The sequence below is a fragment of the Thunnus thynnus genome, chromosome 14 (assembly GCF_963924715.1).
Source record: "Thunnus thynnus chromosome 14, fThuThy2.1, whole genome shotgun sequence".
NCBI lineage: Eukaryota > Metazoa > Chordata > Actinopteri > Scombriformes > Scombridae > Thunnus > Thunnus thynnus.
Window position 1 is genome coordinate 7,852,843 of NC_089530.1, and position 14,526 is coordinate 7,867,368.

The 14,526-nt window shown below is 40.5% G+C and overlaps 1 protein-coding gene across 2 annotated transcripts; it reads right to left on the minus strand.

The window, feature by feature from the left end:
* Nucleotides 1-156: 156 nt before the first annotated feature.
* Nucleotides 157-13,888, minus strand: inpp5f (inositol polyphosphate-5-phosphatase F). 2 transcript variants are annotated; one of them, XM_067609552.1, is made up of 20 exons: nucleotides 13,256-13,888; nucleotides 11,387-11,467; nucleotides 10,731-10,867; nucleotides 9,805-9,933; nucleotides 9,462-9,647; nucleotides 9,305-9,361; nucleotides 8,743-8,941; nucleotides 8,349-8,528; nucleotides 7,877-7,944; nucleotides 7,338-7,462; nucleotides 7,143-7,220; nucleotides 6,849-6,969; nucleotides 5,955-6,083; nucleotides 5,520-5,637; nucleotides 5,224-5,422; nucleotides 4,983-5,054; nucleotides 4,828-4,901; nucleotides 4,510-4,638; nucleotides 4,317-4,404; nucleotides 157-4,163 (listed from the first exon to the last, which is right to left on the minus strand). In XM_067609552.1, exons 1-20 carry the CDS (start codon nucleotides 13,350-13,352, stop codon nucleotides 2,999-3,001), a joined length of 3,432 nt encoding a protein of 1,143 aa, XP_067465653.1. In that variant the 5' UTR covers nucleotides 13,353-13,888; the 3' UTR covers nucleotides 157-2,998. The 2 variants fall into 2 exon arrangements, with proteins under 2 accessions (XP_067465653.1, XP_067465654.1); XM_067609553.1 differs by having other exon boundaries at nucleotides 9,462-9,629; nucleotides 13,256-13,886.
* Between the last annotated feature and the right edge of the window lie 638 nt (nucleotides 13,889-14,526).

Here is a 14,526-nt window from a genome sequence, read left to right on the forward strand (position 1 = left end):
AAACTGTTGGACATGCTGTCAGCAGCTTCTTAATGGATCTGACAATAAACCTCATGCAACACTTGTTCACTCATATACTTTTTATTCCAATGGAATATCTTCCTAGACAAAAAGTGTACAGTGCACTTTGTTATCAAGTAACACACCCAAAGAGGATAAGAATAAATAGGATACTTTAATATACAATACAATCTCAGTACACTGTGGAAAACAATGACAACAGTCAGTTGGTAAGGAGGAAAGGTATGACCATTAACCACAGACATTCAGATGAAATGGTGCTAATGCTAGAAAATGTGCTGAAACAGTGCAAATCAAATGCTTGAAGACCTCTTGTCACATGATAAAATCATGGTCTGGGGTCCAAATGGACAGGGAGGACAACCCCAGACAATAAAGAAGTGGTTGCAAAAGCACTTTGTGTAAAAACAAAGGGAAAGGAGAAAAATCTCACCCAGCAAATCGAATCAAAGGATCAAATATTAACTGCCAGCTTTTGCATATAAAACCCAGACACCAATATTCTAGCATTATGGTCTCTATTAGGAATGTTGAGGATTACTGTTCCTTTTAGCTTAATACAGCCAGTTTAGGACAGAATAAGTTTCTGCTCTGCGTGAGAACTGCTCCAGTGTTTGCGATCCTAAAGGAAGTTTTAAAAAAGAAAAACACCTTTAACCTTCTGCATTAAAATATTGCATTGCAGCGATTACCTTAAAGCTTTGGCAGCACCACACACTATCAGCAGGTTGGATAACTATATAATGTAGCACCCACAAAGCAGCTAAGGCTACAGTCTCACTTAACACAATTAGTCAGATAAAATACACGAGTATCCCACATCTTATCTGCTGGTGAGCAAGCTGAATGCAGAAAACATAACACAAAATATGAAATGTTTGATTCTTTATCTTGGGATATTCCAACTCAAGGCAGACCAGGTTATTATTATTTACCATAAATAGACACCAATATACACAACACTGAGATATGGTAGCCCAGGTTCATTATCATTTCTTCTGGGGGACTATAATGTGGTTCTGTGGGAGATTTTCACTGAATAACAACAACTGTAATGTTTCTCAGGGGACTAATGAGGAATCTTGAGGTTAAGTGAAGAAAAACATGTACAATATATTAATGTTTACAGCTTCATAACACATAAATATGTAGAGAGTGAGCACTCCTAAATACCAGCAGCAACAGGAATGCTCTAACACACTCATACTGAACAGTACATACACACAACATCTCTAAAGCCTGCTCATTTCTATAATGTGCCTTACATGATGAATATATGTGCCTGCAGATGAAATATCCCAAGATAAAACTTGATGACATACAGTAACCCTGAACATGATCTTTTATACAGTACACCAAATGTAACATGTAAGGATGGACTTAAAAAGGTAGATTTTGCCATAAATACCTGATATACATAATCCCACTTCAATTCCCTGTTAAGGCAAATATGCTTTCAGTTTGGGGAGTGCATAAAGCGTCAGTGTCTCTAATAGTTGGGTGGGTGCAATTGCATATATACCTACTATATGCTACTCTCCTGTCTTTGTCAAACATGCAACGTCAATGTACAACGCTGGCCGAGGACTCGGTTCAAACAAACCCTCATATAGTTAATTAGTACAACCATTAGCAGAATAGTTATTTCAATACATATAATCTATCAAAAACAACTCCAACCAGTAGTTTTCTGGTTTTTCAAGGTTAGCGATGACAGCACTGGGCGATCTTTTCAAAATATAATGCTCTTACCTCTTTGAACATATTATGCTGCCACCCTACCATCAATACAAAAAGCTTAAGGGAAGGCTCTACTCAGGGAACGGATAACATAAAACTCACTGTACATATCAACAACCAGGATACTCTTACTAAGGTCTTGTGTAGTCATAGTTTCTATAACGGTATATCTTTTAAGTTACACTTGACAACATTGATATTACATAGGATAACTTACGTACAGTATGTTGTCTTGCTAGTTTCTGACAGCTATACAAAGGGTAATAGTTAACACAGAAATGTCCTTTGGGAATCACAAAAGTTATTTGGTCGGATTCTACAACAACTGTTACAAATTGTAAGGTTATTACGAGGTCTATTATCACAAATGCCAATAGGTGACCTGCACATATGGGATGACATACAGTACATGAGAAATTCAGAGTTGGTCTTTCAACATGCAGCTAGTAATTACCTGCCTTGTCAAAATCTCTTGTTACCATCAACCTCACATGCAAGGGGTCATCGGAAAAATAACTTTTCAGACTAAGGACAGTCACATGTTTACATGCACAAAAACACTCTGCATACCACTCTGAGGTTAAAAGTTTTTAAAACCTCAATACTTATATCTTAATTATTTTTTCAACAGGTAATCAGGATGAGAATATCCTTCAACTTTAATCATATCTTCGTACAGTAGCAACATTTCTGGAGTGATTTAGGATCTGGATGTACCCATTCTAATCAAATGTGCTACTGTGTAAAATTTTCATGGATCCATAAAACATTTAATTTAATGTTTATTTGAGCTATTACTGCTTATCATTTCTATACTCAACCTGCACATTTTGCAGTTACCATTATTACTAGAAAGATGTTCATTGGAACAACAGAAAAGTCATGGTATCCCTATTGCTGCAACTTCTAAAGGGAGGAAATGTATTGATGACAACTGATAACTAAGCCATAGAAGAGAACATCTGATACTGTAATCAATCAACTGTATTTTCTTAGGATTACGAGACTTGTTCCATGATTGTGTGCATGTAAACATGATCACTGACATTTGGATTTGACTGTATTTTTAACTTCTGTACAATAGTCATCATTAACAGGGGAAAGTTTAACTAAAGGGCAAATTTAGGAGCGCATTTCTTGGCTGAGTAGTGACGCTATGTGCAAGCTTTTGCTACTGCTACCATACTGGAAGTTTCTACATGACGTACTACTACAAAATCCTGCTACAAGGAAAGCACTAGATCTGAATGATCCTGGTCTGGCACTGTGTAAACATTGCCTTCAGCTCGTTTTCTTGGGCCTCGTTGACAGTATCTGGCTCTGGGCTCTTTTGAACCTTCGCCACGGCAAAGTTGATGCCCTGGGTGAGTCCCGCCTGGGTGAGGCTGGCCACCTGGACCATGGAGCTCTTGATCTTGGCAAAGGGGGACACCACTCGGCTGCCATTGCTGTCGGCAGGTGAAGGGCCAAGGCTGCCCTCCAACTGTGAACTCAGACTTCTCTGAGAGCCTCCTGACGCCGCAGAGCTGGGCTTCTGGACGGTGAGGAGGTTGGAATTGGAGGTAGTGGACTGGACGTCTAGCTGGGATGGCCTGGGGAGCTGGGGCTCCTCCTGCTGATGCTGTGGCTTGGAGCTTGGCTGCTTGTCTGAGTCTGCTGGGGTCTTATTCTGCACAGGCACTACAGGTTTGAGTGAGGGGGCAGCGGCTAGTGGCTGCTCTCCAAACACCTCAACAGGTTTGGTCTGTGCATCCTGGACAAACTGGTGGCAGTAGGCATCAATAGGGGTACCAAAGTCAATCAGAATGGCTTCTTCAGCCACCGAGGCGGCCCCTGGGGACTTGTCATCACTGACTTGAGGGGAGCTTTCCTGCTTTCCGTCACAGCCAGTGACCCGGATGACGGAGGGGATATTTGGCTCCACGCTACTAATGGACTGGGAGCGACTGCCCAGTCGTGGGTTTGATGCTACGATGCCACAACTGGGCAGCACATAATCCACGTTTTCTAAGGAACCAGTGCACGGGTGCTCTGGGTCAGAATTATAGGAGTCAGAGTCGTCGGAAATTTCAGAGTGCTCGTCACCGATATCTTTCAGGACTCCGGTGCCAGGGTTGCCATCTGATGTCTCCAAGCTGCTGTCCGACTTCCACAGGTTGACATGCATAGTTGGTTTCAGGAAATTGACCTTCACATCAGGCTTAGAGAAGCTTCCCAGCTTACCGAGGGGCTTGAAGGGACCAATGTTTACGTTCGTCTTGGTCTGTTTCACTTTCTGATTGAGAGAGGAGAATTTGTTTAGGATGAAACTTTTGCCCTGTGCCAGACCAGAGCTGCCCTGGACCTGGTCTGCGGGTTTGTTCTGGATCCCCATTATGTCCTCATGAGGTTTACTCTGCCGCCTGGAGCACAGACACAAAAAAGTACATGATTCAAAGCTCTTGTCAGTGGTTAAAAGTTTAAAATTATGGTTGCAAATGTTTATATGAATTTTAATGGTTAAATTATGTGAAGAGAGACTCATATTAATGCTAATGATCTTAATGGCGACTCACCTCTCCAGCTTCTTTTCAACCACTAGTAGGTCCAGCCCTGTGGCCTGTTTCGTAATGCGAAGCATCTCAGCAATGCATTGTAATGTATCTGAAATATATCACAATGGATTTCTCAACCACTATCGAGTTTATGATCTAAAAAGCTTCCTTTTCCAGCCTGTCAAAGAATTTAAAGCAGTATATTATATCCTACCTTTTCCATCGTCCTCAGGATTTCGTGTGGCTGCTCGTAGTGTGTGAAAGTATCCACTCGTCTCTTCACTCCTGTAATGCAAACGCATACAGCAGAACTTTGGCTTTCCAAACAGCGTAGGCTCCGGACCTGCAGAAAAATACACACACTTAAAACTTCCACTTTTAGTGATGTGCTTACTTTGCATGAATCATAATCAGCAGAGATATTGCTAAAAGGTTACTGAGAAACCGTTAAACACACTTTCGGGAAGTGTTGGATGACTCAGTCAGTATAGAAGGAAACTCACTTCTCCTTTGAGTGCAACTGACTACTTACCAATTTCAATCTTTTCCAAACCCTCTAAATTGAGTCGCTGGTATTGGTTGACTTTATCTGCTTCCTCATCGTAGCTACAAATAAGCAGACATAAGTGAATTCATAAAAACAATTTCTAAAAAAAAATATTTAGGGAAATTTAAAGTCAGACTTACTAAGCAATGTAATACGCTTTGTCAGACAGAAGCAGCAGCACATCCACATCTTTGTTGGTTGCGTCAATAAGGCTGGTGGGAGAAATAACGTGATATAGCACTTCAGAAACTTCTGAAAACAATGTTTAAATCTGAAGCTGGCTGTGTCTACCAAATACTATAAAAGGAGTTGGTTGTATCTATAACCCTGGTGAATTAAGTTAATAAACATCATTATTCAGAAAGGAAACAAGCCACTAACCTCATGTCACAGTTGATCAGAGCCCAACCTCCATGAAACTTCTCATCGTCGAGCAGCAAAAGCTGCATGTAGGTCTGAAGCAGGATGCTGACCTGCTCCTGGGCTCCCCTTTGGCTTTCCTTCTCTTTCTCCTCATGCTCCTTCTCCTTACTGAAGATGGAGTAGAGGTCCTCCGTCACTGGCAGGCCCATCATTAGGTCTGCAGGGAGAGGCAGAAGATCCAATCAAAGGCTGTTTTTGAGTCAAGATGGGCATCAACACACACATACAGTATTTATAGCTAGAATCTTCCATACCAATGACTGCTTGTCTGTAAGCATCCCTGAAGCGGTTCAGATAATAGCGGTTGGCTGAGTTCACACCGTCCTTCATCACTCCAGCCAATTTTCTCTCCCCCGTCCTGGTGAAATCTCCCTAAAAACAATTGAAACAGTGTTCTCAACACATGTAGCATTTGCAGCTCTGGTAGTGAATGCAGGTCTGGTGTACTTAACAGTCTACAGGTTAGTTCTTTCAAGAGATTATCTGGCTTCACTTCCAGCCTACACAGGTTAAGTCTGAAGCATTTCATGTTTGTCATCCTTTAAATTACTACAAATACTGAATGCTCTGTTTCCTATTCATCCTAAATTACAGAAAGATAAGATAAAGAGTTTAAACTATCATATAAACAAAACAAAATGCTAATTCAGATGTGAACAAATGTGCAGTGATCAAGACAGTGATGCTACCTTGAGTGCTGCTGTGCCTGCATACTGTCTGCTGATGGTGTCTCCATTGTTGGCCCACATGATCTGATAAATCCTGTAGCATTTGGGAGGGAGAGGCTGCTCAGGAGGCATCACACCCAGCTTTTTCAGCTGTGGGAAGAAAAGAGACATTTCTCCATGGGCTCACTGTTACACTGTCTCTCTTTCAGTTTACATTGCACCTGTGGGAAAGGTCAGCCTGTATCCAGTTTCATGAACTGCTCAATTTACACTTGTATTTGCTCATTAAATGTAATCCAAAATTTAATCCAAGATGAATACAGGGGAGTTGCTGGATTACGAGAAAGCTGAAAATATTTTGAGTGTGTAAACTAGGATGCCAGTGTGCCCTCAGATCTTTTCTGCTACCGTTGCCATTTAGTGCTGTACAGACATCAAAGGCCTACTGTTAGTGTGTGTGATCTGATGAACAAACAGAGGCAAATGCCAGTAATCTGTTGTACAAATACAGAGTAAACAGCCTACAAACTAACAGAGACAAGGATTCATGTTACCAAGTGAATCTGGTGAATCACTTTACAATCATATTTTTAGAAAGCTGGCATATAAATTAAGTCAATGAAGTTGATAATAATGATTATTACATATTATAAATATTGTTACAATTTCAAAAAGAAAGCTGTTTGCTGGACACTGTTATCTTCATGTTGTCCTTGTAACTAGTAACTATGATTTCATTAAGGAACTATGCAAGTTTCAGTTTCAAAGGTCACTGGTACAGGAAATAGTAAATTCATAAAAGCAGCATCTACAGTGCATTGCTGTACTACAGTGTATAATAACAATTTAAATGTTGTGTTGTGAGATATGTATGCTGTTTTCTTTGCATTTATCCCAACAAGTTAAAGATCTCACCTGTTGTTCCATCACCACCCGAGCAATAGCCGCCTGGACCACGTTTGTCCTGTCCAGACAATCCATACAATTGACTCTAAAGACGCCCTCCTGCTTGCAGATGACTCCATCCTGGTCCACCCTGACAGAGCAACATACACTCAGAATAAGATGTTTAATCCAATAATAAAGATTACAAACAAGCTAAACAATGTTTTCTAACTACAAATAAAAATCATGTCCTAATGAAGATGTCCAAGAGTTCACGTTATTAACATTTCTCTAAAAAGCACAAAATACTAACATGATACTTACCAGGCCCACTTCATGTCAGTGATGATATCAGAGATTGCATCTGTCAGTATCTGCACATTCTCAAACTTCATACCTCGGCTGGGAAAGAGGATATAAGAAGCATGAAGGGGAAGTAAATGCACTGTGGTATAAAATAAGATTGCTATGAGTACATTAAATAGAAAGTAACACTGAAGAGGAAAGAGGTTCACTCACCAGTGCTCATGGAAGTCAAATGAAACGTATGTGAGGTTTGGGTTGTTGTAAAGAAGGACTTGCTTCAGATATGCGTCACCAATCAGCTTCTCCCGTCCACTTTGGTCCACTAAGTTAATGATGACCTGAAGAAGACAATGAAGAGTTAAGCCCTGTGTGTATTAACATTTAGGCCCTGCTAAGCCAATCCTGTGGAAACAAAGTGAGATGTTGAATAGGCCAACAGTCTCAAAAGCTTGACATAACATGACTGCTACATACCCGCAACATCTTTCTCTCAGCACCTAATCAGCATCACTATTGTTAAAACACATGAATTAATCTACTTAAGTACATTTTCAATCACTTATAAGTGGTACAAAGTATGCTTAAAGATGACACCAGCAGGGTTATGGCAAAAAAAATGTTAGCAGTTCTGATCCAGATTTTCTCAGAGTCATTTTCAGGTAGCACATGAAGCTTGGTAGTGTGCATGAAAAAGCTTTGAGAGAAGATTCAAACTACATACCCAAGTATACAGATGTGAAAAGCAAACCCACCTGCTTATTGCAGATTTTAAGCTGCTCTTCAAAGTGGGCAGAGAAGTAAGACATGGTCTCCTTCTCTCCTGAAACATCAGAAAATATACATAGAAATGATTGCCATTGAATTCAATCTGGTTAAAGACAAACTGTTACATCATTGTTACTTTGGAGACTGATGTGATGTTTCATATGCCATAAAGATCTAAGGACCAAATCACAGTTTTTATTTCATCTGAAAACACAGCAAATTCTCCAAATCCAATCTGTAATCTCTCCAAATTCCAGTCAGAATAAAGACACATAACCAACAAGATATCTTTAAGTCAATATGTAAGACATAGCTGACTCTGGCAGATGTGCAAAACCAAAGAACACTTGTGTTTTTTTTAAGGTGCAACTTTAAAAATATCTGAAGTGCAAGGCCCAGTGCACTCACTGTGAAACTCTCTTTATAGACTGTGTGCAAGATAATGTAGGTTCCACTGACCTTTCTCTAAGCGTGGCCGGGGATTGTAGCGGTACCCTGCCTGGCTCCAGAAGACAGGCACAGAGCCACGAGTCTGCACAAAGGACAGAGTGTGGCTGTGCACGTGGATCAACTGCTCTGTCTCCACATAGTTAGCCACATGGCCATCTGTATCCACTCCTCTGCGTTTGTACCGCATCCCTTTGGGCAAGGAGAATGCATGAACACTAGTCAAAGATTATTTATATCACAGATCACGCTTCACTTGAAGGGAATAAAAAAAACATTGTCTACCAAGTTATGTAAAGCCTTTCCTGAAAGGAATCCTATTTGGACGTGGGGTGAACACCACCCATATATTTAGGCTGAATCAGAGTCAGCCTCAGCCAAACCGACAGTAGCTCATCTTTGTTACCTGCACGATGGCGACTACGTCTGGAGATCAGGGCGACAGTGAAGCGGGGATGGATGTCGTCAACACAGGTGACCTCCTGTGGTGGCGTCTCAGGGCTGCTCCTCTCCTCATCAGAGGTCTCGTTGTAATTCACTACAAGTTCCTCCACCTGAACAAAGCCCTGGATGATTGGTATCACCCAGAAGTCCACATCTGGAACCTGGAGGATTCAAAATGTAAAAGGTTTAATATGCTGTTTGCCATGTTAAGAAGAGAGAAGCGTTTTGCATCCATCAAGTATCCAAAGCAGATAATCTTCCATAACTTAAGAGCTGTTAACGCTCCTATTCACCAAGTATTTTCATACTCTTGTGATAAAGTCCTGATAATCATCCGCTCATACAACTGACACGCTTACCCAGCAGGGCCAGCTACGCTCTTTTCGCAGACACTTGTAATGAAAAATACTATAACTCTGTCAGCAATTGTCAACAAATCAAATCTGGGGACACAGTGCGATTATTCAATTCTGAAAATAGAAAAACAACAATAAGCCGTGCTGCTCAGTATTTCTGTGTGTTACCTGAAGGTTGATAAGGTCTTGAATCATGTGTTTATTCCAGAAGAAACGGTCATCCACCTTTCACAAAGAATGAAAATAACAGTCAGATGTATGTTTTTGTAATACATACAAAAAAATAGGTAACAGGCCAACTTATTGTTTGTGTTTCTCTACAAACCTGTTTCCACAGGGGTAAACTGGTCTTTTCCGAGTCTCCCTGGCGCTGCACGCTGTTTGTCAGGTCATAGGTCATGCTATAGTAGAAGGAATCCGAGTCCATGAATATTTTGTACAGCTCATCAAGCAGCCGCCTCTCCAGACGTTCCTTCTCTTTGTTTTCCTTTACCTGGAAGGCAGGGGAATACTGGATTGGGCAAGTGGATAGAAAAGAGTGATATGTTGACAAAGCAAAGAAAGAAAAATCCTGACTTAAAAGCCTTTCGATGTGAGAAAGATAAGAAAGGTAGTGTGTGGGTTTGAAGATGACAAGACAATTTCATCAAATGTACAGAAACAAATACCTTTTTCTTGATGGGCACACCCACATTAGATTTGATCTGGCTTAAAGTTTTCATCAAGAACTTTGACTCATCGGGAGACTGGGCCAGTTTCTCTGGTTTGTCTATTCCAAAGTGATGCTTCTTGCAAGGCTGAAAAAGAGGATTTTCTATCAAATGTATGTAATCTTACAAATTTCATAAACACAATAGTGATGTTTGAAAGATAAAGAGGACCAGTTTGGTGATGATGACATAACTGAATTTGGTACCACATTGAAGTTCTCAAAACAAAAATCAATGAGATTCAACATGGAACCCTGGTGCACCACAAAAAACACCACTACTACTACTAATATTACTACCCACTACATACAACCATAAAACTACAATACACAGTACTTTATGCAGTTTTCATTTTCCTAAACTACTACACACAGCCTAACAGCTACATTAAGCTATAGGATTTCTGGGCACAAAAAGGTGTGGAATGATTATTCTGCAGTACAAGCACAATGTACAACAGGATGGATTCTAAAAGCCTATCCAGGAACGATCTATCTCCTCCGTTATTACTCACTTGAAAATATTCTGTCTCACCATCCATGAAGCTCCCCTGAAAGACTGAAATCTTAGCAATATTCAACTTCCTCTGAGATAATTTACAATCATTGTCTGCATTTAATTTCCACTTCAAATGTGTGGGTGAAAATAAAACCGATCTTTTAATAAAATAAAAAAGATCTACAAGTTATTTTGCACCGCTGTCAGCCCGTCAGAGATGAATCACACACTGACGCATACAAGGTATTCTTGAGTGCATTAAATAACAATTTAGGATTTTCACACGCATTGTAATAATGATTGTCAAGGGCGGCTGAGTGCAATAATTTAAACACTAGAACATGAACACTGCTTCTCATGTCTCATCACAGTATTAGTATGCACACCTCCAGCTCGAGCTCCTGGGGCTCTTCGTCAGACAGAGGGATGACAGCTATCTTGGTGATCTTGTAGACTGTATGGTTGCCTGGTAAATGGCCCACCAGTGCTTTCTGACGGATTAATACAAGGCCGAGAGGAAGATCTGCCAAAAGGAGAAGAAGAAGGGGGGAGTTGAATCATAGGTGCAGAATTCATCACATTCTGAAAGGTGTGAAAACAGCTGCACACCAGCCGTTAACTACAGACTTCTTTCAATAATGCAGATATCTGGTAAATAAATATTTAAATCATGTTAATCTATCAGATGTACTAGAACAATATGATTGTTCATTAAATTTTCTTGTGGAGGGTATAATGCTTCATTTTAAACCTCCTACCGTGAGGCACATCAATAAAATCAGACCCTCAGATTCGTCATCGATTGAATCATCACCAACAGCTCACTCCTCTCCATGACTACATGCCTTTCAAAGTACTTCTACACATTTTTTCACACATTTTCTTGTCAGTAAGAAACATACAGTACTGGGTGATTTGCTAATCCAACTGCCAATGCAGACATTTGGAAAAATAGTGGCAAGAATCTGTCTGCTCTGTGCAAAAAACAGTAAACATCTAAGGAGAAAGTGTTCAAAAGTTTTTCATTATCTACAGTACTTACCTGTGTGCAGCTGTATCTTTCCTATGACACCTTCCACCAAACCCAAACAAACTGGGTTCCAGGCTAGCAGCAGGTCTGTTGCTGAAATAAAAATATGGAGATGAAACATCAGAACATTGGTGTAGCCAGACCAAACAGCATGGTATGCTTTCACTCTGTAAATTACACATGCATATTTGCAAGCACAATATCCTACTGTATATGACACTTTGCCTCAAGTCACCTCTTGAGACATCTGTACTCGCACCTTTTCTATCAGAGATAGATGCATTAACCAAACCGAAAGTATTTCAAAATAGTCATGGTTTTCTGATTTCCTGTTACAATGCAAAAACTTATTTTCTATAACCAGTGAAACACTCTTAACCACGCAGATTTTAATACTTAGTCTACAACTTACAATTGTGGTAAATGCAAATATAATGAGAAGGATTTCACTAAATGTATTATAATCTTGGTGGTCTGTCATTTCTCATGTACATTTGCAAAAAAATGAGTGTCATTCAATTGGAAGAAAGTGTCATTTGATTGAAGAAAACACCAGCCTGTCTCCATTTACTAACATGTTCAAACACCAAGCCAAGTCTGAAGTCAGTTATGGCCATGCACAAACTCGATGACTGTAAGGAAAACTGGAATGCTTAGCATTGGTGACGGATTAAACATCATAGTGGAGAAAATTGGAAAAATGTAAAGGGTGTGGTTACGGGTGGAGAGGACTGACTGTAGGCAGCCACAGACAATGACTCTTCCTGTTCCACGAGCCAGAGAATTTCACGTATAAGGGAACCGGCTGAGAGGGCCCCAAGGGGAACGTCTTGCAGAAAAACAAACTACTAAAACAATACCACAACTGAGAACATCTAATATCATGGAAATAGTTCACTGTGTGCTTGAGGGGTAGAGGAGTTGGAAACCCAGTGAGGAGTGGAAACCCTTTTTTCCAATTAAATAATGAAACAGTGGTGCAACTAAAAACCTGTTCAGGATGGCTGCACAGCCATACAACTTCAACCGACACAGAGGATAACACGCTCAGCTTTCTGGCATCTGTGGTGAAACGTTTCTTTTAGCTCAGCAGTGCTTTCAGTTTGGCAGGGAATATGTAATTCCCACGGCCAACGGTATTTCATTTTGGCATGACCAATTCATTGACACAGCAGCAGGACTCGCTTCTGCAATGTTACCAAGACGTAATGCCAGGAGCTGCTTTACTGTTGCTCAAATTCAGACTTCAATAACGCTTTTATTAATAACAACTACACATACAGGTTTCGTTTTTTAACTATGAGGATGATGTTCTAGTTTTCTAATTATTCACTCTTTAGGTACAGTGTGTCTTTTAAGCAGCCACAAGTCAAACACATCATTTGAAAGCAGAAACTCGCCTTAATAGGGCCACGTACTAGTTTGGTGTATAGAAGAACTGGAGAGTCCAGTTTTTACCCTCAGTGTGTAACATAAGCAAGGCTGGGACTTTGAAGCCTGTTAGGGGTGTTGGCATTAGTAAGCAAGCTAGGACGATGACTTCAAGACTTAGGAATGACACATCTCATTAATGCCAGTCTCTCCTATGGCAAACAGCTTGTTCTATGGTTAAGAAAGCTGGATTACTACGAGTGTTTTAAGCAATCATCACGATAATGTCTATTTAACTTACATGGATGAACAATAATGTCTATTTACATGGATGAACGGGTGACAGCTGCGAGTGATACATTAGTTTGACCACATTTTATCCACAAAGACAGCAGGAAAATAATGTCAGCGGAATCCTGTCAGGTGTAGAAACCCTCAGCTCAGTGAAAAGGGTTGTAATGATGGGTTAGTTTCAGGTAAATGGCCGGCTGTCATCCATACAGTACGTACCAGGTCTGACCGTCATGCTCCCGTCTTTGCGGCTGCACCACAGAGCTCGGTCCCCGCTCTGAAGAATATATTCGTCTTTGGCTTGAAACAGCTCCATTGTTGTTGTCCTTTTACGTTACACAACAATAAGTAACTAGCAGGCTGTACAGCCGGGTGCAGGTAGTCACCAACTTCCACGTCTTGGAGGCTCACTGTAGCTAGCCACGGTTAGCTCGTTTTCCCAGAGGCAGCTGAGCTACGGCGGCTAGCCACCTAACTTAGCGAGCTAAAAGGTCGTTTATTCCACTTTCTACGCATACTGGAAATTAAATTCGGTCTCTGCCCGATAAGCATCCCTTCCCATGGTCATGCTGGACAGAGTAAAGGCAGACACAGCATCAATGAGTGAAGAAATGTCCCGGAGAGCAGCCGCTGAGCGCCGCGTTCAAGACGCAACCGACAGTTTCCTGCTCCAAACAATAACATGTGACCTGCGACTACAGCCGTCATCACCGGTGTTCAGGTATCATGACTAAAGAGATAACCTTAAAATGCTTTACAGATTTTATCCAACTGATCGTTATTTACGAGCAGAGAGTAAAGAAACACATTGTTGTATCTATTTTGGAGAGCTCAGGGAAACGCTGGTACATTCATGTTATGTCCTGTCCACATACAAAACAACTGTGGGGTAAATTGTCACAGTTTATTGGTGATCATATCTACTCTCACCTTTTATTTCTTTGGAAAAATGTTTGGATTGACTATTGGTTTTTTGTGAGTATGACAGGAGTCTCTGTTCATTTATGATTTTGATTTATTTTCTTACTATTTTGACCCAGTTTTATATTCAAATTCAATATTCAAATCCACTCAAGTTGGACTCAAGTTGTGTACACAAGGTGCTGTAAACTTGTTGTGTATTTGTTTCAATAAAGCTGTTTTAAAAAAAAACAACCATCATGCCCCCCACCCTCCCCTCCCCACAAAACTATTATATGGAATAATGAGTACAGAACCAGAAAGAATAAATCACTATATTTTCAACACTGGATTGACAGGAATATAACTTTTCTTGCAGTCTTACAAAATGATGAAGCTCAACCTCTCAGTTATGAGAGATTTCTCAGGTCTAAAACCTTTCCTGTCACTTATGAATAAATATCAAATGGTAATAAATGCTGTTCTCCTTCAACTGATCAAATGCCACTATGACAGGCAAGACTTACAGGAACTGGAACCTACCTTCTTTTTTAACGGAATAAATATTCAACGTAACAAATGTACTAATA